The sequence below is a fragment of the Rhineura floridana genome, chromosome 1, assembly GCF_030035675.1.
Source record: "Rhineura floridana isolate rRhiFlo1 chromosome 1, rRhiFlo1.hap2, whole genome shotgun sequence".
In the NCBI taxonomy this organism is placed as follows: domain Eukaryota; kingdom Metazoa; phylum Chordata; class Lepidosauria; order Squamata; family Rhineuridae; genus Rhineura; species Rhineura floridana.
The window spans coordinates 173,294,846-173,318,550 of record NC_084480.1 but is presented as its reverse complement, the minus strand read 5'-3'; the positions used below and the strand labels follow the sequence as shown (position 1 = coordinate 173,318,550).

Sequence of the window (23,705 nt, the reverse complement as noted above, 5' to 3'; positions counted from 1 at the left end):
TGATTGTTTGAATTATCTTATATAAACTATTCTGGTCTTGTGAGCCACTTTGAGCATGGTTTACCATGGAAACATGGCACACAAATACGTGAGGATGATTTATTTATTTATTATTTAATTTATATCCCACCCTTCCTCCCAGCAGGAGCCCAGGGCGGCATGATGATGATGATAATGATGATGATGATGAAATTTACTCAATCTTGAGTACAAACAAGAACATCAGTAAGCTTTGTCACCCAGAGTCCAGTCTCGGGGGCTCTTTGAGCAAAAAAAAAAAAAAAAATAGTGGAAGAAAAGAAAAAGCAGGTCATACATAGTTTGGGTACAAGCTATGCCATTTCTTTTCAAAATCATGATGCTAAACTTGTTCTTGTCTACTTTTCTTACTGAATCTCTTCTTCTCCTTGTGCCTGTAAGAACTGGATTTTCTCTTACCTTGAAGAGACAGAGTAGATTAAATTCAGATTTAACATTTTTTGCTTTGTATGTCTCCTTCTGAATTGAATAGGGAACTGAGGAGGGATTTGCACCTGAAAATTTGGATTCCTTTTCTCTGTGTGATATTCCCTACACAGATTTGCAGGCATAATGCCACATTGATTTTTGCTCCACACTCTTGCCTGAAAACACTTGAATAAGGAGATGAGACATGTTCAGCTACAACTTTATTGATTACAAGCATATATGCAATGAAATAAACTCAGTGGATTAATTCTAACCCCCAGTCTCCTAGTGTGAATAATTATTTGGGTTGTGTAGGCCTGCCTTAGCAACTTTTAGAGCAACTCCACCCTATGTCAGAGCAGAGAATCAGACCAATCTCTTTTCTCAGCTCCTCCTAGCCTCACCACCTGGGTGTCTTCAGCATTTCTCCCAGTCCACCCTGCGTCTCTCTAGAAAGTCAGTGAGTAGGTCAGTGCTTAAAAGGATTATGTTCCCTACCCTGTGAGCCCTGGGGTGAGGAGCTGGCCTCAGGGAAGAGGGTGCTCTCCAAAATCCCATACTCCTATCCCAGCCTTTACCTACACTGGCCCTGCCAGCTATACCTTACATAAAGCATGGAATCAATATAAATTATGCCCAAATTCTCAGCACATTGGTCCAAGTTACACCGGTACAGTGTGGGCCCATCTCTTCTACCCATAACTCGGGACTGCCCCTCCAGCTGTGTGCAGCTGTTGCTTGCTTCAACCCCTCTCTGTGAAGCTGTGGGAAAAGCTGTCATTCACGCCTATACAAGGGGATAGTGGGTCGGAGCACAATTCTGTTTACAGCAACAGTGAAAAAATATTTTAATTTAATTCGGACATAGCGTTGTATATGCACGAAAGAGAATGCTGGTGCCAAAAGCAAACATGAAACTAGAATTTTGGCACAAGTACCTGCAATACTTGGATAAGCCTCTGAGTGTCGTTGTCCACTCATCAGCAGAGAAATTCAGTGAGAGATACAGCCAGCCAACCCTGCCTTGCTGTTCACAGTGCAAAATCAGATTTGCTGCTGCCTGCTCTGATATAAAACAACAGCATATTCAACAGAATATTTTTCACTCGTCGGCATTCTCAGTGACAAACAGAAGACAAAAGCTAAGTAGAGAAGATGACAGAAAGGAGAAGATTACAGAAACCAGCCAGAAGATGCTTGTTTTGCTATGTACTGATTATAATTTGGGAGAAGGTATCTGGGCAGATTCACTATTCGATTCCTGAAGAGGTAGAGAAAGGATCCTTGGTGGGGAACATTGCATTGGACCTGGGAATGGACATCAAGGAGATATCTGACAGCAAGGTACGCATTAGTTGTGGAGGTAGGATTCAGTATTTTGACTTGAATTATGAAACTGGCCATTTATACACAACAAAAAGAATAGATAGAGAAGAGATATGTGACCGAATACAGAGGTGTATGTTAAACTGTGATGTTATTATCAAAAGTAAAATGAAGCTTTTTGCAGTTGAAGTGGAGATTACAGATATAAATGATAATGCTCCCCGCTTTCCATCAAGGGAACAGAAATTGAAAATCAGTGAGACCTCTACACCTGGATCCCAGTTCCCTCTGCCTGAAGCTCATGATCCAGATCTGGGGATAAATACAATACAAAGCTTCCAACTCACAGGGAGTAGCCATTTTTCTCTAGATGTTCAAATGGGAGAAGAAGGTGTTAGAAGAATTATGCTAGTTCTGAAAAAGTATTTGGATAGAGAGGAACAATCAGCTTATGATCTTTTCCTCACTGCTAGTGATGGGGGCAATCCAGTCCGGTCAGGCATAGTGCAGATCCAAATCATTGTTCTAGATGCAAATGACAATGGACCTATTTTTAGCCAACATGTCTATGAAGTGAATGTCAAAGAGAATATCCCCAGAGGATCCACAGTCTGCACAGTAAGAGCCACTGATCTGGATGAAGGAAACAATGGAGATGTAAACTACTTTTTCAAAAATATTGGGGAAACAGCTTCCCAAATATTTCTCTTAGATTCTGCTAGTGGTGAAATAACACTTGCAAGAAACCTTGATTATGAAGAATCGCCCTCATATGAGTTTGAAGTACAAGCGGAAGATGGGGGAGGGCTGTCTGACAGGTCCAAAGTGCTGATAATAGTTACTGATGTGAATGACAATATACCCCAAGTGGAAATAGCTTCTCACATCAACTCAGTTCCCGAGGATTCACCACCAGGAACAGTTGTTGCCCTTTTAAATATACATGATCAAGATTCAGGAATGAATGGGAAAGTCTTCTGTTCCATTGACACCAAGTTCCCTTTTCAGCTGAAAAAATCTTACAATAATTATTACAGTTTGATGACAGAGAGATCTCTAGACAGGGAACAGGAGGCATCTTACAATATCAGCATCACAGTTACTGATCATGGGATTCCCCCACTTTCTACAACCTGCACCATCTCACTCCATGTTTTAGACACAAATGACAACCATCCACACTTTGCAAAACCAGCCTATACCTCTTACCTTATGGAAAATAACCGAAGAGGAGCATCTGTCTTCTCACTTAATGCAAACGATCCAGACTCGGAGGAGAACTCCAAAATAACTTATTCCATCATTGAAGGTCTAATGACTGGCTCCTCTCTCTCCTCATACCTTTCCATTAATTCTGAGACAGGAGTTATTTATGCCTTGAACTCCTTTGATTATGAAGAATTTCAGGAGATTCAATTCTTGGTCAGGGCCCAGGATGGAGGCTCCCCACCACTCAGCTCCAATGTCTCAGTGACCCTCTTCTTCCTGGATCAGAATGACAATGCTCCAGAAATCTTGTATCCCTCCCCTCCCACCGATGGCTCCACGGGGATAGAGCTGGCCCCTCACTCCTCTGAGCCAGGCTACCTGGTCACCAAGGTGGTGGCAGTGGATGCGGACTCTGGGCAGAATGCCTGGCTCTCCTACCAGCTGATCAAGGCCACAGAGCCCGGACTCTTCACTCTGGGGCTCCACACCGGAGAGATCAGGACAGCCCGTTTCTTTCTGGAGAAAGATGCCCTGAAGCAAAGCCTGGTGGTTTTAGTGAAGGACAATGGGCAGCCACCTCTCTCCGCCTCAGTCACAGTCACTGTGGTGCTGGCTGACACCATCCCTGCAATCCTCTCCGATCTGAGCAGCATCTCAGCTCCTGTAGATCCCCCATCAGACCTCACCTTCTACCTGGTGATTGGGGTAGCCTTTGTCTCCTGCTTGTTCTTCATATTCCTCCTTGTGTTATTGGCCATTAGGCTGCACAGATGGAGAAATTCTCAGCTGTTTGATTCAGGGGATGTGAATTTCAGTGGTGTTCCTGTCTCACAGTTTGTGGGGATTGATGGAGTCCGAGCATTTCTACATTCTTATTGCAATGGGTTTTCTCTAACCACAGAGTCAAACAAGAGCAAATTTAAACTTTCCATGGCAGATTGTTCCAATACCCTAACTAATGAGCAAGCAAAGAATACCATTCTAACTGCTGAATACATTGGTGGTGGACATCAGTCCTTTGAACAGGTGAGCTGACAGTTTATAAGTTATTCATGGTATTAATGTTGGATGTTTACAGCCTCTGGCTGGACAGTAGTAGATTGATGGTAAGCTTATGCACCAGCATATACACCAAAAGGTTTTTCCAGTCTTTATAATGAATTTCCTGTTCCTTTCCATGGCCCATTGTCCTGCACTGAATATCAGCATTACTTTAGGAGAAAATATGTCATTTTCTATCTTGTTCTCTTATCTTAGTTTGATAGGGCACTCAACATCCAAAGTGAGTTTTGTAGTTAGTTTGTAGTTGTAGTGCTACTGTCAGCACCCTGTCAGGGAGAATTCCTATAGGATGCATCCATTTTTGAGGGTGTGTTGGAAATATACTCAGGGGTGATACTTTAGGGGCAAGGTGATGCTTTAGTGTACGTTTTTGCATCAGTATGACACATGCCTGGTGCCACCCCCAGAAATTTCATCCCTCTGGTTGCAAGGATCTCATGATGACATACAGAAGAAGCTTGGGAGGGTGGCCCCTAAGTTGTGGAACTCCCTTCCCACTGAGATGCATGTGGCAACTTTGCTGTATAGTTTTAGGTGAATGCTGAAGATGCACCTCTTTACCCTGGCCTTTGACACCAGAGATGTGTATTTTTAGGATCCACCCTATTTTGGGATTTTAGTTTGTTTTTAAATTGTTTTAATGTCAATTTTTTTTGGTAACACACCCTGGGACCTTTGGATGATCATGATGATGATGATATGGTCAGCATTCTCCAGGCCTCCATGAAGAATGATCAAGTCCACTCTTGGATCTGATGTGACCAGGTTGCATGGGTGGATCAGGTGGGTCTCATAGAACTCACTCAAACTCCTATGAGGTGCCCAGTGCTAGATCCTCTGTAAGACTGGTACCTCCTTAGGGAGGTGACCTGGCACTACAGGATGGCCTTACACTGGGTTTCCAGGTTGCCTGGACTGGGGCCTGTACCTCTTTTTTCTTCAAAATAAAAGTGGCTAGTTTAAGCACACTTTTTAAAAAGTGTGGATAACATAATGTGTACTTTGCTTCTGAGAGGATCTGGTTTCATCACAAAGGAATGTGAGAGAACAGGAGTCAGGGCTCTGTATATGGAGCTACAGGTGACCTGATGGGCAGAACCAAGGAAGAGTTTGGTAGGTGGACATCACCAGATCTTGCAGGCAGGAACCACCACTGTGAATTGTTTTTGATATTCATTGTGTTTTCTTTTCTTCTGCAATCATTTACAAGAGGCATGTTGCTGTTGTGATTATGCTACATATTTTGTTCTTGAAACTAATAGACTAGAAAAAAGTTATGAATTAGGAATAGCTAGGAAAATAAAATAGTCCAGCACAAAATGCATTCCTAACATGTTGGTCAGGTTGCACTTATTTCCCTGGGAATCCATTGAATGCAGTAGAACTGAATTTTGAGTAAATATGGTTAGGATCACATTGTAAACAAATTTCTATACTTAGAAAATAATGGTACCAGGGTTTGCAGCTTGTGAAATGTCACTTCATAAGTGTTTTTAAAGATATGTGAATTAAGCAAGGAAGCCTCAACCAACCAGCATCTGCCTGGAGAATGTGTATGTCTTTAAAAGCATGTGTGCATCTTTGTTGCCAAGGAATCATAGCTCAGTGGTAGAGTATGGGCTTTCCATGTCAAAGATCCCAGAATCCCTGGCAGGTAACTGGAATAGGAAAAGAACTTTGGATTTGAAGGGCTGATATCAGACAAAGTTCTTAGCAGTGGGCCAGATGGTCCAGTGATCTTATTCAGTAAAAGGGCAGTTCCATATGCAACAGTTGTAGTGGATGTGTGATAGAAACCTGACATCGTAAGCAGACTTCAGTATCTAGTGTACTAGAAGGAACATGGGAGTTCCTGTTTTTGTTTAGTAAAGAAAAAAGTATCCTGACAAGATGGTGACTTTAGGAACTTGTGGCCTTCTATGTTTTCTAAAAAATGTAAAATTACAGATAGAGGCATTTGACCAGAGATCTATGAGCACGATAGCACTCACAGAACCCAAGTCAATCGTTTTTTAAAATTGGTTTTTAAACATTTGTTTTTTAAAATTTGTATATTTGTTTTTAATGTTTTTAATTGTTGTAAACCACCCAGAGAGCTTTGGCTATGGGATGGTATATAAATGCAATAAATAAATAAATAAATTTGATCAACATTTAGCTCTAACAGACATAGGGAAAAGGGAAGTCTGGACAGCAAAGGATATATATAAGTTTAGTGCCTCCAAACTTACAGTTCTGTAGCTCAGGAAGAAACACATCCAGGCCTGGGTTGCTGGATATGATGGCTTTATAACCACCCACAGCAGCATTTTGCATGTGAAGTGATGCAGTCCTGTTTCTATATGCAGCTTGCTTTTCACTGGACTGGCATGAAAGATCTAGTTTATTTATTTATTACATTTATATACCGCCCCATAGCTGAAGCTCTCTGGGCGGTTTACAGCAGTTCAAGATGGCAATGTAGAGCTAAATTTGAGAACTAATGTCATGTAGTGGTTAAAAGGTTGTGCTGAAAACCAGCAATCCTAACTTTTTAATTCAGTTTCTACTATGAAGACATAGTATGACAGCCTCAGCTCCCAATTACACTTGGCTGATACTACCTTCGAGGGCCATAGTTAAAGATTATAGAAATATAATGTACACATGAAGTACTTTGGACATTTGAAAGCATCATATTCATGCCAAATACTATGATTAAAAGCCTCAAAATCACACGAAAATGTAGGGGTTCCTATGGTTATCTCTCTCTCTAGTTTTATTTAATGTGTGGGTAGGAAAGACACCAGCATGTATTGTGTGCTTGCATTTTTGAAATATATTTTAAATGGGAATTGCTATTCTTTTATAATAAGAATGTTGAAGTAACCAAAGATATGAAGTACTGAAAAGGCAATAGTGCAAGACAGAAAGCACTTTAATTAGAAATGTACTGTAAACAGACACTGTCAAGAATACTAGAGAAAACTATTTTTGAAATTCATATTTACAAGAAAAAGCCAATAGCTTATAATCAAACTACCTAACTAATAGGATTCTGCCTGAATCATGCCATCTATAAAATACTTATTTAGTCAAATGGTGGATCTACACTGCATCTGACATTTCAACATCAATGTGCACATCGAGATTCTGTGTGTGTTATGTGCCTTCAAGTCGATTACGACTTACAGTGATCCTATGAATTGGTGATCTCCAATAGCATTTGTTATAAACCACCATGTTCAAATCTTATAAGTTCAGGTCTGTGGCTTCCTTTATGAAATCAATCCATCTCTTGTTTGGTCTTCCTCTTTTTCTACTCCCTTTTGTTTTTCACAGCATTATTGCCTTTTCTAGTGAATCATTTCTTCTCATTATGTGTTCAGAGTATGATAACCTCAGTTTCATCATTTTAGCTTCTAGTGATAGTTCTGGTTTAATTTGTTCTAACACCCAATTATTTGTCTCTTTTGCAGTCCATGGTATCCACAAAGCTCTCCTCTAACACCACATTTCAAATGAGTTGATTTTTCTCTTATCCGCTTTTTTCACTGTCCAACTTTCACATCCGTACATAGAGATTGGGAATACCGTGGTCTGAATGATCCTGACTTTAATGTTCAGTGATACATCTTTGCATTTGAGGACCTTTTCTAGTTCTCTCACAGCTGCCCTCCCCAGTCCTAGCCTTCTTCTGATTTCCTTACTATTATCTCCATTTTGGTTAATGACTGTGCCAAGATTTTGATAATCCTTGACAAATTCAATGTCCTCATTGTCGACTTAAGTTACATAAATCTGTTGACATTATTTTGGTCTTTTTGACGTTCATCTGTAGTTCTGCTTGTGTGCTTTCCTCTTTAACTTTCATCAGCATTCATTTTAAATCATTACTGGTTTCTGCTAGTAGTATGGTATCATCCACATATCTTAAATTATTGATATTTATCCCACCACTTGTCACACCTCCTTCATCTTGGTCCAATCCTGCTTTCCATATGATAAGTTCTGCATATAGATTAAACAAATAGGGTGATAAAATACACCCCTGTCTCACACCCTTTCCGATGGGGAATTTAAAGATATAAATGTTAATGCTCTCTACTTCCCACCAGGGGAACAGAAATTGAAAATAAGTGAGGCATCAACATTGGGATCTTGATTTCCTCTTCCTGAAGCTCAAGATCCAGATTTAGGGATAAATTCAGTGCAGAGCTACCAACTCACAGGCAGTAGCCATTTTTCTCTAGATGTTCAAATAAGAGAAAATGGTGCCAGGCATGCTGACCTAGTGCTGGGAAAATGACTGGACAGGGAGGAGCAATCAGTTTATGATCTAATCCTCACAGCCACTGATGGGGGTGATCCAGTCCAATCTGGCACTGTGCATATTCAGGTCACTGTCTGGATGTAAATGAGAATGGACCCATTTTCAGCTAACATACCTGTGAAGTGAGAATCAAAGAGAATATCCCCAAAGGATCTACAATCTGTACAGTAAAAGCCATTATCTAGATGAAAGAATCAATGTAGAGAGAAAATACTCTTTCAAAAAAACTGAGGAAACAGCTTCTCAAACATTTGTCTTAGATTCTGCTAGAGGTGAAATAACACTTGCAAAGAACCTTGATCATGAGGAATCACCCTTATATGAATTTGAGGTTCAAGCAGAAGATGGTGGAGAGCTGTTTGACATATACAAAGTACTGATAATTAGTTATTGATGTGAATGACAATGTACCCCAAGGGGAAATAGCTTCTCATGTCAACACAGTTTCTGAGGATCCACCACTAGTAACAGTTATCACTATTGTAAGAGCACAAGATAAAGATTCAGGAATTAATGGGGAGATCACATGTTCCATTGGCACCAAAATCCCTTTTTGACTAAATTCACTGGTTGATAATGTTTACAGTTTGGTGACAACCAGAGTCCTAGACAGAGAGCATGTAGTTTCCTACAGTGTCACTGTCATAGTCATGGATAATGGGACTCCTCCACTTTCTGCATCTACTGTTATTCCACTCCAGATTTTAGACACCAGTGATAACCCTCCCCACTTCATGGAATCAGTTTACACATTTTATTTTATGGAGAACAACCCAAGAGGGTCCTCCATATTCTCAGTGAAAGCCAATGACCCAGAATGGGGAGAGAACTTTAGAATAACTTGTCCCATTACTGAAAAAGAAAAAGACTTCCTCCTTTCCTCCTACCTCTCCATTAATTCTGTGGCTGGGGTTCATTAGATTACGAAGAGATCGCCGTTCAAATATCCAATTGGCTTAATTGTGAATTAGATTCAACATGAATATGTCACATAGTAGGGGACTGCTGTACAGATTATGTTTTTAAACTGTACATTGAGACATATAATGTATGAAATGAGACATGTGTTTTTGAAATACATTTATCAGTACACTCATACGAAAGCCAAGGGTGACTGTAGTTCTCTGTTAAGTAAGGCTGCAATTAGGGATGGATAAATCAGTCAATTTCTGTTTCTTTTGGTTCTTTCTCATTTTTCCAATCTTAAATTCAATTCTCCACATTTCCGTGTCAGTTTACTCACTTTTGGGGAGGGGAGAGGTCCTCATGAAAATTCATCAGCATTCTAGTGCTCTGAATGCACATGTCTGCATGCAATTTCTTCTAACATACACATTTTTGCAAAGCAATGTTTCCCAATAGCCACACGGAGGAGGGCCAGGATCTCTTCTCGATTGTCCTAGAGTGCAGGACATAGAATAATGGGCTCAAGTTGCAGGAAGCCAGATTTTGACTGAACATTAAGAAAAACTTCCTAACTGTTAGAGCCATACAACAATGGAACCAATTACCTAGAGAGGTAGTGGGCTCTCCGACACTGGAGGCATTCAAGAGGCAGCTGGACAGCCATCTGTTGGGAATGCTTTGATTTGGATTCCTGCATTGAGCAGGGGGTTGGACTCGATGGCCTTGTAGGTCCCTTCCAACTTCTATGATTCTATGAACCCCCCTCCCCAGATTTTGGGCACTGCTTGAGGGTGTGTGTGGAGTCTTTAACTTTTTAAGATTAGCAGAACTAGATGTGATGGGGAGATACATGTCTGTCGCCCAAAGCAAAAGTCCTGCCTCACTTCATCCCAGTAACTTCCCCAGGAACAGGTAGTAGAACACAACATTTGATGTGATGGCGTTGCACTTCCTCATCCCTGAAAGTTGCAATCAATAAAGCGAGGCAGGTGAGAGATGGGGAGCCAGAGTTCAATATTGTCACTTCACATCTTTTATATATGTTATTGTGGGGCAAGGGAGTGCTGCTGTTTTCAGTGGGAGCCTGCAATACCTAACTGTAAGAGTAGTAACAAACCTGTGGCATGTTCAGCTTATCTATTGTTAACTGCAAAGCTTAAAACTTTTTATAAGGTAGTTGCTCTGTCTTTCTTTATCTCTCTGCTATGTAAAGCATTTGAGAACATGACAAGCACTGACCATACAATATGGGAACATTTAGTTATATACTTATAGAGATAACCAGGAGAACGTGATTTTCCCCATTACTATATTTTTGTGTAGGACCCTCCGTGGCGCAGAGTGGTAAGCGGCGGTAAAGCAGCCGAAAGCTCTGCTCACGGCCGGAGTTTGATTCCAACGGAAGGAGGAAGTCAAATCTCCGGTAAAAGGGGTCGAGGTCCACTCAGCGTCCACCCATCCGTGGTCGGTAAAATGAGTACCCGGCATACGCTGGGGGGTAAAGAAAGGCCGGGGAAGGAACTGGGAATCCCGCCCCATATATACGGTCTGCCTAGTAAACGTCGCAAGACGTAACCCTAACAGTCAGAAACGACTCGCACTACAAGTGTGGGGACACCTTTACCTTTTTATATTTTTGTGTATTTTTTTAAAAGGAGAAGTGATAGTCTCAAAGCAAAGGTGAATATAAAGATGAGAAGGAGTATCCAAAGATGAAAGATCAAAAGTTTGTTTGTTGAAGTTTTGTAGATGGTACCAACATGTATCAAAGTATTACTAAAGGGCATATGGGAAATGTTGGAGGGAGATGTTATGTGGAACTTTTTAACACAAGTGTGTTAAATGGAAATGTGATCATGTGAGCCATATGAGCAGGAAACTGCTTGCATATGAGCAAGAAAAATTTGCTTTCCTCATTTCATTGATTTCTAAACCTTCAGTCAATCTACTGCTGCTTTTACTGATGATGTGTCTTCACAATTCACTATGGAAACACATTAACACTTCCAGTTCTTGTTTGTTTTTAACATGCCATCAAACACGTCAGGGTCACATGGCATCCCAGGCAGGACATGTCTTTGGTGCTCTCCTCCATGTGTTCAGTTGCTGAGTAGCTTATTTTTAATGCATTTGTAGTCCATCTCACAACTTTGATGCGAGGGTTGGATGCATAGTTTATTCACTGCTTTCATATAAAACAATAAATGTGCATGTTTGGATTTGATTGTAATCACTCACAATCATTTACTTCTACACCATTACTTGAATGGGTGCTAATGTTGTACATTTTATGTGAATTAAAAACAGCAACAACAATAGGAACGTTCACAATACTGGCCATGTGGGTCAGGGTTGTCAGCTTTACAAGTTACAGACTCTTTGTACTATTTGTTTCAGCTTCAGCTGTTCAGGAGATAGATCAGAAGATAGATTTGACTGCAAAATGCCCCACCTGGGTTGCCTCACATTAAGCCAGACCTAAAATATACATATCCACATAGTGATCTGTTTTGCACATCATGCTAACCCATCGTTTATTTTAAACCACGGCTTAATTGAAAACGTGCCTCCCACCCCTGTGGGTGCTCTACATAGTGCAAGCAAGCCATAATATGGCATGCTAGGTGAGGCTGGTTTGTTTGTTTCATGCAAAGCATAAGCAGTATGCCAGAAAGAAGCCAACATTTGTTCTTGGCTTCAGGTTTACTTCTTGTGGCTTCTGTGAAACAATCAAACCATGATCCGAGTTCACACAATGCAACATGTCATGCTATGTCTTGCTTGTTCCATACATGATGCTTGAAAGGACAGGGAGGAGGGGTGGGAGGCATGTTTATTTGTTTGTTTAACATATTTATAAACAGTGTCATAGCCGGAAGTTATTATTTTATAAGATAAAATGAGATAAAATACAAAAGTTACAGACTCTAAAAACAATGAAAATATTTCTACACTTGTACAATTAATATTGTACAAAGTGACTGGGTCACACTTCAGGTAAAGCCTTGTTCACAATTAAAACAAACAGTGGCTTAGATTCACATGTGCACCAGTTCATCGTCTCTGTTTCTTCAAATGGAATGAGACGGCTGCTCTTGCAGTTCTCTGTCTAAACCTCATAGTGTCACTGTTGACCAGTCTAGATGGAAATCCACAGATGTGTCCTGTATTGTGATACCTCAATGCAACTGTACTGTACAGCTAAGGGAAACAGCAGACCACAAAAGAAGAGTAGTCTAGCTGAGAAGAGGAAAACACTTCTGGTCCAAATAAACAAAAAGAAGAAGAGCAGTTTATTTTTTCTTACTGGTTTTTCTGTTACCTTGCTGAGAAACCTGTTCAAAAAAAAGCTGAAGAGAAACTACTTTGACAGAGAACAGAATGGAGAGAAGGCACAAAGCGAATGGCAGGGCATTCACCAGGCAAGTACTGCTTCTCTTACTGTTGTTCTCCTTCTGGGCTGCCTCAGAGCAGATATATTATTCCATCCCTGAGGAGATGGCAAAGGGTTCAGTTGTGGGAAATCTCGCCAAGGATTTGGGACTGAATGCCAGAGATCTATCCAAGCGCAATCTGCATGCTGTCTCTGTGAATAAAATGCAGTATTTCAGTATCAGTGCAGAGAATGGAAACCTTTATGTGAATGATAGGATTGATAGGGAGGAATTTTGTGGCACAACTCTACTCTGCCTTATTAATTTTGAAGTGGTGATAGAAAATCCTTTAAATATTTTCCATATAACTGTAGAAATTCAGGATATTAATGATAATATCCCATATTTTTTGAAAAGTATTATCAAGTTGGACATAATTGAATCCACTTTGCCAGGCACCAGATTTCTTCTTGGGAAAGCAGAAGATCCTGATATTGGGATGAATTCTCTCCAAAATTACCAGCTTAGCCCTAATCACTATTTAACTTTAGATGTTAAAGAGACTCAGGATGGAAATAAATTTGCAGATTTAGTGCTTCAGCGACCACTAGATAGAGAGAGAGAACAGACCCTGCATTTGATCCTTACAGCCCTGGATGGGGGTGAACCTAGAAAAACTGGGACTGCCCAGATATGGATTAATGTCACTGATGCCAATGACAACCCACCAGTTTTCACTCAAGAGATTTACAAGGTCAGTTTGAGGGAAAATGTTCCAGTTGGATCCCTTGTACTCCAGTTTGTAGCCTCTGATGAAGATGAAGGTTCAAATGCCCAAATCAGCTATCATTTTAGCAATATACCAGTGATTGCTAACAAGAAATTCCACCTGGATCCATTGAATGGTTCAGTCCTACTTATGGGGCATTTGGATTTTGAGGAAACTAAAGAATATACTATGACAGTTGCAGCAAAAGATGGAGGTGGATTAGAGACACATTGCAAAGTTGAAATAAAGGTTCTTGATGAGAATGACAATTACCCCGAGGTAACCCTTGTTTCCTTGTTCAGCCCATTCTCTGAAGATTCTCTGCCTGGTACCTTAATTGCTCTGGTCAATGTAAATGACAAAGACAATGGAGATAATGGAAAGGTTACTTGCTATGTACAAGATGATTTACCCTTCAAAATTCTCCCCTCATCCAACAATTACTACAAGGTCCAGACAGATAGTCCCCTGGACAGAGAAAGAACTCCTACATATAACATCACAATTACAGCTACTGACAAGGGAACCCCGCCTCTTTCCACACACAAAGCCATCTCATTACAGATCTCTGATATCAATGATAATGCCCCTACTTTTGAGAAATCTTCCTACAGTATCTATTTGTCAGAAAACAATCCATCCGGTGCCTCCATTTTCACTATTAAAGCCTCTGATCCAGATGTGGACCAGAACGCACGGATCACCTACTCCATCCTCAACAGCAACATTGAGGAGCTTCCTATCTCCTCCTATATCTCCATTAATTCTGAGACCGGCACAATCTATGCCCAGAGATCCTTTGACTATGAACAATTCAGAGAATTCCAGCTGCAAGTGAAGGCCCAAGATGGCGGCTCTCCCCCACTCACCAGCAATGTCACTGTGAGGTTGTTTATTCTTGATCGGAATGATAACACACCTCATATCCTGTCCCCTTCACAAGAAGTCAAGGGCTCAGCCTTGTTCGAGATGGTGCCTCGTTCAGCTGAGGCAGGTTATCTAGTAACAAAAGTGGTGGCCGTGGATGCTGATTCTGGACACAACGCTTGGCTGTCCTACCATCTGACTCAGGCCACTGAACCCACCCTCTTCACGATTGGTTCTCACACTGGTGAGATCAGAACAGCGAGGGCCTTTGTGGAGAGAGATGCTGTGAAACAGAGACTCGTCATTATGGTGAAGGATAATGGACAGCCGTCTCTCTCGGCCACCATTACTCTGAACCTGGTTTTTGCTGAGAACTTCCAGGAAGCCCTTCCAGAAATGAAAAGCCAACCGAGCAGCTCAGAGTATCAGTCTGACCTACAGTTCTACCTGGTGCTGGCCTTAGCTTTGATCTCCTTCTTATTCCTCTTGACTGTTATTCTGGCTGTTACAATGAAGCTCCATCAATCAGGGAATCCGAGGTTCCTACAGTGTTTTGGTCCTATTCCCCATTCCAAGAACGGTGCCATATTTCCTCCAAATTTTGAAGATGGGACTTTGCCTTATTCCTACCAGCTTTGCCTGTCAGAATCCAGGAAGAATGAGTTTACTTTTCTGACACCCAATGTTCAGGTTGTCGACAATATTCTTAATGGTGAGAAATCTGGTGTATTTTTCTCAGGTAAAACAATTGAAAACAATCTAAATTCTGATTTGGGGAATGATGACAAGGTAAGCTTTTTCAGCCTTTTACTTATGTTGCAATCCTAACCTTTTTATAGGGTCACTCTAATGTCATGAGTTAAAGGGTTTTTTTTACAAAAGCCGAACTGAAATGAACAGTTTTACCTCTAATTTATGGTGCCCTTATGAAGTACTTCTTCTTGATTGTTTTTTTCTTGGCCTGGATAGAAATGATTGAGGCTTGGGACTTCAAATTAATTACTGCCTGCATTTGTCTTGTAAGGAGCAGAGATTACTCTAGATATTTTCTAATCTTTTGAGATCTGAAGTTAAATGATTTGGCATAAAATGCAGTGGAGCATTAGAAAAAGCAAATGCCCTGCCCACTTCATGATGTTTACAGGGCTACTGTGAAGAACACTGATGTACCATCAGTATGATGCAGTTTGGCTCTTTCAGTAGAGCCCAGTCAGCAAAATCCTGAGATGAAGAATGGTGACAAGGTAAGATTTGTTGTTAAAATCATTAAATAATTACACCATAATCACTTTCCAAAATGGGAGCTACTTGCTTTTATTGTGAGATAGTAGCCTACAAGATGGATTTTTTTCATGATTTTTTCCAGTAACATTGCACACAACAACAAAAATAAAATAAAGGTGTTGAAGTCAGCAGCTTCTCGATGGACAGTTGATGTAAAATTTCTTATCTCCCGAGATAGCAAAATGTGCATTTTTTACATTAGAATATCTAGCAGTGTTGGTTCATATCTGCATGTTTTTTTCTATTGATAGGACTCTCACAGTCAGATATGTGAATTGTTTCTGTTGAGAAGGACTGTGTATGTATGTTAAGGCTTGGTAACATAAAAGGTTTATCTGCGATGATTAATCTGATAGCTCTAATGAGTCATTTACAGATGAAGGTCATCACTTGGTGCTACTGTATTTGAATTCCTAGCAAGTTTGTATGACACTTTGTATTGTTTCCCCATACTCAATTCTAATGTGTTTCAGAATAATTGCAGAGCATTTCTGTAAGTACACCAAGGAGAGAACAATATTTCCATCCAGTGGCAATCCTTTGTGCCTCTGGGGTGCCACACTGAACTTATAAAGAGAAGGTACTGGAGAGGAAGAGCTGAAATATGTCAACTCCTGGCTTCATACACATCAAATATTACACTTCAGTAATAATTTAACTTCAAAGGGGGAGAAAACTAAACCTCTAACTGAGATGGAAAGATTTATGCTTGATCATAATCACAAAGTAAAAAGGTGGCCGCAGACATATACAAAATACTATGCAGAAATTCAGTGGGAGCATTGGAAGGAGTTTCGTCAGTGTGTGGCAAGAAGGCATAATTATTGATAAAGCCCAGTGGGCAACAGTATGGCAGGAAAAGCAGTTTAAATCTGTCTTTGCAGCAATAAGAGTAAAAATAATAATAATAATAATTTAATTTATATGTCGCCTATCTGGCCAATGGCCACTCTAGGCGACGTACAATTTAGTTGCAATAAATGCATCATAATAAAATACACATAAAATACATATAACAATAAAACAATGAATAAAGAACAATAACAGTTCAGAGTGATAGGCGATTAGTCCTAAAAAATTAACCCTCCCCGGAAGTCCCAAAGGCCTGTCTGAAGAGCCAGGTCTTCAAGGCTTTGCGGAATACATTCAGGGAAGGGGCATGCCGAAGATCGTACGGGAGGGAGTTCCAGAGAGTGGGGGCTGCCACTGAAAATGCCCTCTCCCTAGTCCCCACCAACCTAGCTGTTTTAGTTGGTGGGACTGAGAGAAGGCCCTGAGTGACTGATCTTGTCGGGCGGCATAATTGGTGGCGCTGGAGGCGCTCCATCAGGTAAACTGGGCCGAAACCGTGTAGGGATTTAAAGGTTAATACCAACACCTTGAACTGAGCCCGGAAAATAACTGGAAGCCAGTGTAGATCGAACAACACTGGGGTGATATGTTCCCGGCGGCGACAATTTGTGAGTAGTCGAGCCGCAGCATTTTGTATCAGTTGTAATTTCCGGACCGTTTTCAAGGGTAACCCCACATAGAGTGCATTACAGTAGTCTAAATGAGAGGTGACCAAGGCATGTACTACCAGTGGGAACTGATGAACAGGGAGGTAGGGTTGCAGCCTACAAATGAGGTGTAATTGATACCAAGCTGCCCAGCTCACTGCCGAAATCTGAGCCTCCATGGACAGCTTGGAATCAAGAACCACCCCGAGGCTGCGGACCTGGTCCTTTAGGGGCAATCTCACCCCGTTGAACATCAGGTCAACATTTCCCAACCTTCCCTTGTCTCCCACAAGCAGCACCTCAGTCTTATCGGGATTTAACTTCAACCTGTTCCTTCCCATCCATCCACTCACGGATTCCAGGCACTTGGACATGGTCTTCACAGCCAACTCTGGTGAAGATTTAAACGAGAGATAGAGCTGAGTGTCGTCTGCATATTGGTGACACTGCAGCCCAAATCTCCTAATGATTGCCCCCAGCGGCTTCATATAGATATTAAATAGCATGGGAGAGAGGATAGAGCCCTGTGGCACACCACAATCGAGAGGCCAAGGGTCTAAAACCTCCTCCCCCAATGCTACCTGTTGATGCCTATCGGAGAGAAAGGAATGGAACCACCGTAATACAGTGCCTCCTATTCCCAATCCCTTCAGGCGATGTAGAAGGATACTGTGGTCAACAGTATCAAAAGCCGCTGAGAGATCGAGGAGGACAAGAAAGGTGAATTCTCCCCTATCTAATGCCCTCCTCATATCATCAACCAGAGCGACCAAGGCTGTTTCAGTTCCATGTCCAGTCCTGAAACCCGATTGGTATGGATCCAGATAATCCGTTTCATCCAAGTGTGTCGACAACTGATTAGCCACCACTCGCTCAATGACCTTGCCCAAGAATGGTAAATTCGAAATTGGGTGAAAGTTATTCAAAACCTGGGGATCCAAGGAGGACTTCTTTAAGATGGGCTTTACAATTGCCTCCTTGAGGGCTAATGGCATTACACCCTCCTTCAAGGATGCATTGACCACCGCCTTGATCCCCTCGCCCAGTTTCTCTTTGCAGCTCACGAGGAGCCACGATGGACAAGGATCATTTAGACAGGTGGTAGGCTTCACAGTCGAGAGCACCTTGTCCACATCCTCAGAAGGGAGAGGCTGAAATCGATCCCATTTGACTGGCTTGCAACTGGCCAACTCTGATTCATTCACTGCATCCATGGCGTACGGGATCGAGCTCCGTAAATGTTCGATTTTGTCAGCAAAGTGCTTTGCTAATTTGTCACAGGAGGCCTTGGACTGTTCCAAGGGTTCCTGAGCAACTGGACCGACCAGGCTTCGGACCACTTGGAACAACCTCCTGGGACAGCACTCTGCTGACGCAACAGAGGCAGCAAAGAACTTCTTCTTTTCTGCCTTTATTGCCACTTGGTAGGCAGTTACTGCTGCTCTAACCTGTGTCCGGACATCTTCGGAACGGGATTTCCGCCACCGGCGTTCTAGTCGTCTCACCACCTGCCTCAGATTTCGCAACCGTGGTGTATACCATGGTGCTAACTGAGTTCTGTTCAGGGGGAGAGGACATTTCGGTGCCACCCGGTCCAGAGCCCTGGTGATCCATTCCACTCCAACACCAGGGTATCAACCGAGCGGCCTTCAGCAGGTTCCAATTCCCCAAGCGCAGTCAGGAATCCTTCTGGATCCATCAGGCGTCTGGGACGGACCATTCTAATAGGTCCTTTCCCCCTGTGGAGGGCGTGAGGCATCGAGAAGTCTATGTTTACCAGGTAGTGATCTGACCATGACACAGGGGTGGAAGAGATCACCCCCAACTTCAGAGCACTTCCCTCCCATAGTAAATGCTATAGATGGCACTTAACCTTTTAAAAGCTTAGCTATATGAATTCAGCTGGTGGAAGAAGTTGTTGGAGGGGTTGCAAAGATGTGGGAACCGTCCCATAGGGAGATACAACAATTGTATAAGGTGGTGTTTGCTGAGCACAGTAAAATTGTGGTGAGACAATTTGCTGTGACCCTCAGTTGGCTTTGCTCTCCATCTTTAAAGATAAAAACAAAAACCTGCTACCTTATAAAGAGATGAATGTGTTTTTTATGGTAGCAACGAGCTATTGGATGCCCAGGGAACTGGTGAAAACATTGAATAAATGGTATGGGGATGGTTGGCAAGCAGGATCTCTCTTGCTTTTCTTTCTACCATGATGTTTATTGTTTCTGCTAGTTTGTAAGATGAAAAATGATAAATAAAAGTTCTTTAAAAAATCTATGACTAGATCTGACCCGTTGTAATCAAGGGATAACTCTAATGTATGTTTTTTGGGGAATATACCTTAAGAAATTATTTTAATGCAATTTCCCTCTCTTTCAATCTTTGCAGACTAAAGCTGCAATCCAATATACAGTTACCTGGGAGTAAGTCCCATTGAACCCAATGAAGTTTACTTATGAGGAGACATGGATTAGATTGCAGCCTTACTTAGGAGTAAGCTCCATTAGACCTAATTGGATTTCTGTATAAACATGCATAAGATCATACTGTCAGTTTAGTTTCTTATCTGCCATGTAATTCAAAGTTTAGTGGCAAATAAAGATCTAGAATAAATATTATAGAATACTTGAAAATAATATAGCAGCTACATATAGAGCCTAAGAGACTGAGATACATCCCGCTATCTGTTCCCTCCCCAGGTTTCCCATCCCAAGTCCTCATCCTCTGTATCGCCCTCATCTATCTGCCACCTCCCTGCTTGGCTTATGACAAGTTCCCCTCCTTTTGGCACTGGTTACGGCTCTTCATGAGTACTGCATCCAGTTCTGAACACCACACTTTAAGAGGGATGCAGACAAACTGGAACAGGTTCAGAAAAGGACAATGAAGATGATCAGGAGACTGGAAACAAAGGCCTCTAAGGAGAGACTGAAAGAATTGAGCATGTTTAACCTTGAGAAAAGAAGACTGAGGGGAAGGTACGATAGCATTCTTCAAGTACTTGAAAGATTGTCACATCCCAGAGTGCAGGACACAGAATAATGGGCTCAAGTGACAGGAAGCCAGATATTGGCTGAACATCAGGAAAAACTTCCTAACTATTAGAGCAGTACAACAGTTGAACCATTACCTAGGGAGGTAGTGGGCTCTTCAACACTGGAGGCATTCAAGAGGCAGCTGGATAGCCACCTAAGAACATAAGAACATAAGAAGAGCCTGCTGGATCAGGTCAGCGGCCCATCTAGTCCAGCATCCTGTTCTCACAGTGGCCAACCAGGTGCCTGGGGGAAGCCCGCAAGCAGGACCAGAGTGCAAGGACACTGTCCCCTCCTGAGGCTTCCGGCAACTGGTTTTCAGAAGCATGCTGCCTCTGACTAGGGTGGCAGAGCACAGCCATCATGGCTAGTAGCCATTGATAGCCCTGTCCTCCATGAATTGGTCTAATCTTCTTTTAAAGCCATCCAAGCTGGTGGCCATTACTGCATCTTGTGGGAACAAATTCCATAGTTTGCCTATGCGCTGAGTAAAGAAGTACTTCCTTTGGTCTGTCCTGAATCTTCCAACATTCAGCTTTTTTGAATGTCCATGAGTTCTAGTATTATGAGAGAGGGAGAACTTTTCTCTATCCACTTTCTCAATGCCATGCATAATTTTATACACTTCTATTATGTCTCCTCTGACCCGCCTTTTCTCTAAACTAAAAAGCCCCAAATGCTGCAACCTTTCCTCGTAAGGGAGTCGCTCTATCCCCTTGATCATTCTGGTTGCCCTCTTCTGAACCTTTTCCAACTCTAGAATATCCTTTTTGAGATGAGGCGACCAGAACTGTACACAGTATTCCAAATGAGGCCGCACCATAGATTTATACAACGGCATTATGATATCGGCTGTTTTATTTTCAATACCTTTCCTAATTATCGCTAGCATGGAATTTGCCTTTTTCACAGCTGCCGCACACTGGGTCAACATTTTCATCGTGCTGTCCACTATAACCCCGAGGTCTGGTCGGTCACCGCCAGTTCAGACCCCATGAGCGTATATGTGAAATTAAGATTTTTTTGCTCCAATATGCATAATTTTACACTTGTTTATATTGAATTGCATTTGCCATTTTTCCGCCCATTCACTCAGTTTGGAGAGGTCTTTTTGGAGCTCTTCGCAATCCCTTTTTGTTTTAACAACCCTGAACAATTTAGTGTCATCAGCAAACTTGGCCACTTCATTGCTCACTCTGAATTCTAGGTCATTAATGAACAAGTTGAAAAGTACAGGTCCCAATACTGATCCTTGAGGGACTCCACTTTCTACAGCCCTCCATTGGGAGAACTGTCCGTTTATTCCTACTCTCTGCTTTCTGCTTCTTAACCAATTCCTTATCCACGAGAGGACCTCTCCTCTTATTCCATGACTGCTAAGCTTCCTCAGAAGTCTTTGGTGAGGTACCTTGTCAAACGCTTTTTGAAAGTACACTATGTCCACTGGATCACCTCTATCTATATACCTATATACCTCTATCTATATACCTGTCGGGTATGCTTTAATTTGGATTCCTGCATTGAGCAGGGTGTTGGACTTGATGGCTTTATAGGCCCCTTCCAACTCCACTGCTCTATGATTCTATGACTCTTGAAAGCACAAACATACCTCAATATATTTATTTACCAAGATGCATATACCACTTAATTTAAAAAAACTCTAATTGGTTTGCATAAAATAATTAAAATATTAATAAAGAGATGCCAATAAAATCAGAGACAAGTAGACATAATAAAATTAACAAAATATAGATAAAATGAGCAGTTTTAATAACATACATACATAAGAAAATCAAGAGGGCAATAACAAGAAGGCTGGTAAAGCAGCTGGACCTGACAGATTGTCATCAGAATATTAACATAGTTTTTCTCATATTGGCCCTGGTTCTTACAAAGGTTTTTAGTTAATATTTGTTACCTAATAGATCTCTTAATATATAATGGAACTCCTAATTTTTTGACGTATGCAACAGTGATAATAAACCCTAGCAAGGAATGGATTCACAAACAAATGGTATATATCCATATCACTTTCACAAAGCAATATCGGCAGCCCAGTTAAATATGATTTTGCCTATTTTGGCTGATTACACTGATTTAGTTAACAAAATGAAATTCCGACAATGTTACAAAGCTTTATAATTAAGAGTAAGTATAATAAGATAGAGGGATTTTTTTTAAAAAAATGTATTTGACAGAGTTGAATGGCCTTCTCTAATGGAAACCATTCAAAGGTTTGACTTCAGTCCTAAATTGATGCAATGGATTTCTCATTTATAATAATCCAAAATCAAATATTCTAATTTGTTAGAAGGTGTAATCCCTTTAGAAGGAGGAGTGTGGCAGGCTGTTCCTCATAATGTGCCAATTTTATATATGTATTGAGACACTATCAAGATGCTGTATGATCAGATCATCATCAGATAAGCTGGCACTGTATACCAACAACGTGGCTGTTGTGACTGCAGATCTAGTTAAGTAGTAAGATTAGTAATTTCTACGAGAGCTAGAATAAAAAAACTAGTGGAATAGTCATTATTACCAAAATATTGTTCAGGACGTACTGATTTTTTGAGTATTATGTAGAATTTTCTGGTTTGTTTGAAGACTGTATTGTTAGATCTTAAGAATCTTTATTTAATATTAGTAAATATTAATATTTGTAATAACTTTAATATTTATTACATGTTTCATGTTTTTATATTACATGGATGTTCCATGACTCAATATTACCAAGTTGAAATCCATGTGTGACTTCCGCTCATAAACTGGGTCTTCCCCTTCTCATCCTCTCTGCAACCCCCACATGCCTCCAAAATATGCTCTGTAGGGTTCAAGGGCTACAGGGGAGAGGAGAGGAAAGAGAAGTTCTGTTGCAGGAGCAACATGTAACATTGGTCATGCAGTACTGAATTTCACCATTGATGAATTATCAGCCTTATCTGTTTTGTCCTATTAACTTTGTGAAGATTTTGCTTTTAACACCTCCATTGATATTAATATTTATTAACATTTTATCTTATGGATCTATATTTTGTACCTACATTACATTATATTCTATCTGTTGAAAATTACTTCCTTCATTTTTAATAGTTCACAGTATGCTTAACAATTTTTATTGATTTACATAACATTTATAAAGTGAATTTACTTGATTATATGCAAGTGGGTTTCTCTAACTACAGTAATGTGTATCTTCACACTTTGGATATAGAAATTACTATCTTGGGTGTCTCACAGGAGTAGCCGAGTGAGGCTGCAAACTTATAAACACTTACCTAGGAGTAAACACTGTTTAACTCAATGGGAGTTACTTCTGAGTAGATATATATAGGAAGTTTTTCTGATGCTCTAGAGAGAATCTCCTAGTTGTACAAGCTGTTTGACGGTGGTACAGACTGCCGTGGAAGTCTTCCTTCATTAGAGATTTTTAAGCAAAGGCTGGATGGGTACATAGCAAGGATGCGGCACTAGTGCATTTCCTTCATTAGCAAGAGGTAGGACTTGATCAGGGGTTGCCAGTCTTTTTGGGCCCATGGGCACATCTGCAAACCAGAAAACTGTTGTAGGCAACACACACACACACACACACTGCAATCTACTGGCTACAATAGA

General features: G+C 41.1%; 2 protein-coding genes across 8 annotated transcripts in view; both read left to right on the top strand.

Annotated features, from left to right (window-relative positions):
- Positions 1 to 23,705, top strand: part of LOC133364983 (protocadherin gamma-C3-like) — a 303,611-nt gene that overhangs the window by 60,762 nt on the left and 219,144 nt on the right. The window contains exon 1 of one of the 7 annotated variants that reach the window (XM_061586263.1): positions 1,603 to 4,008. The exons of the other annotated variants lie outside the window; for them this stretch is intronic. Coding sequence (XP_061442247.1) covers positions 1,603 to 4,008 — 2,406 coding nt within the window. Of the gene's footprint in view, positions 1 to 1,602; positions 4,009 to 23,705 lie in introns of those variants that run through there. 7 annotated transcript variants of the gene reach the window in all.
- LOC133375571 (protocadherin gamma-B5-like) lies at positions 12,516 to 15,100 on the top strand. The gene has a single exon (XM_061607321.1). The coding sequence runs from the start codon at positions 12,644 to 12,646 to the stop codon at positions 15,098 to 15,100; it is 2,457 nt and encodes an 818-aa protein (XP_061463305.1). The 5' UTR covers positions 12,516 to 12,643.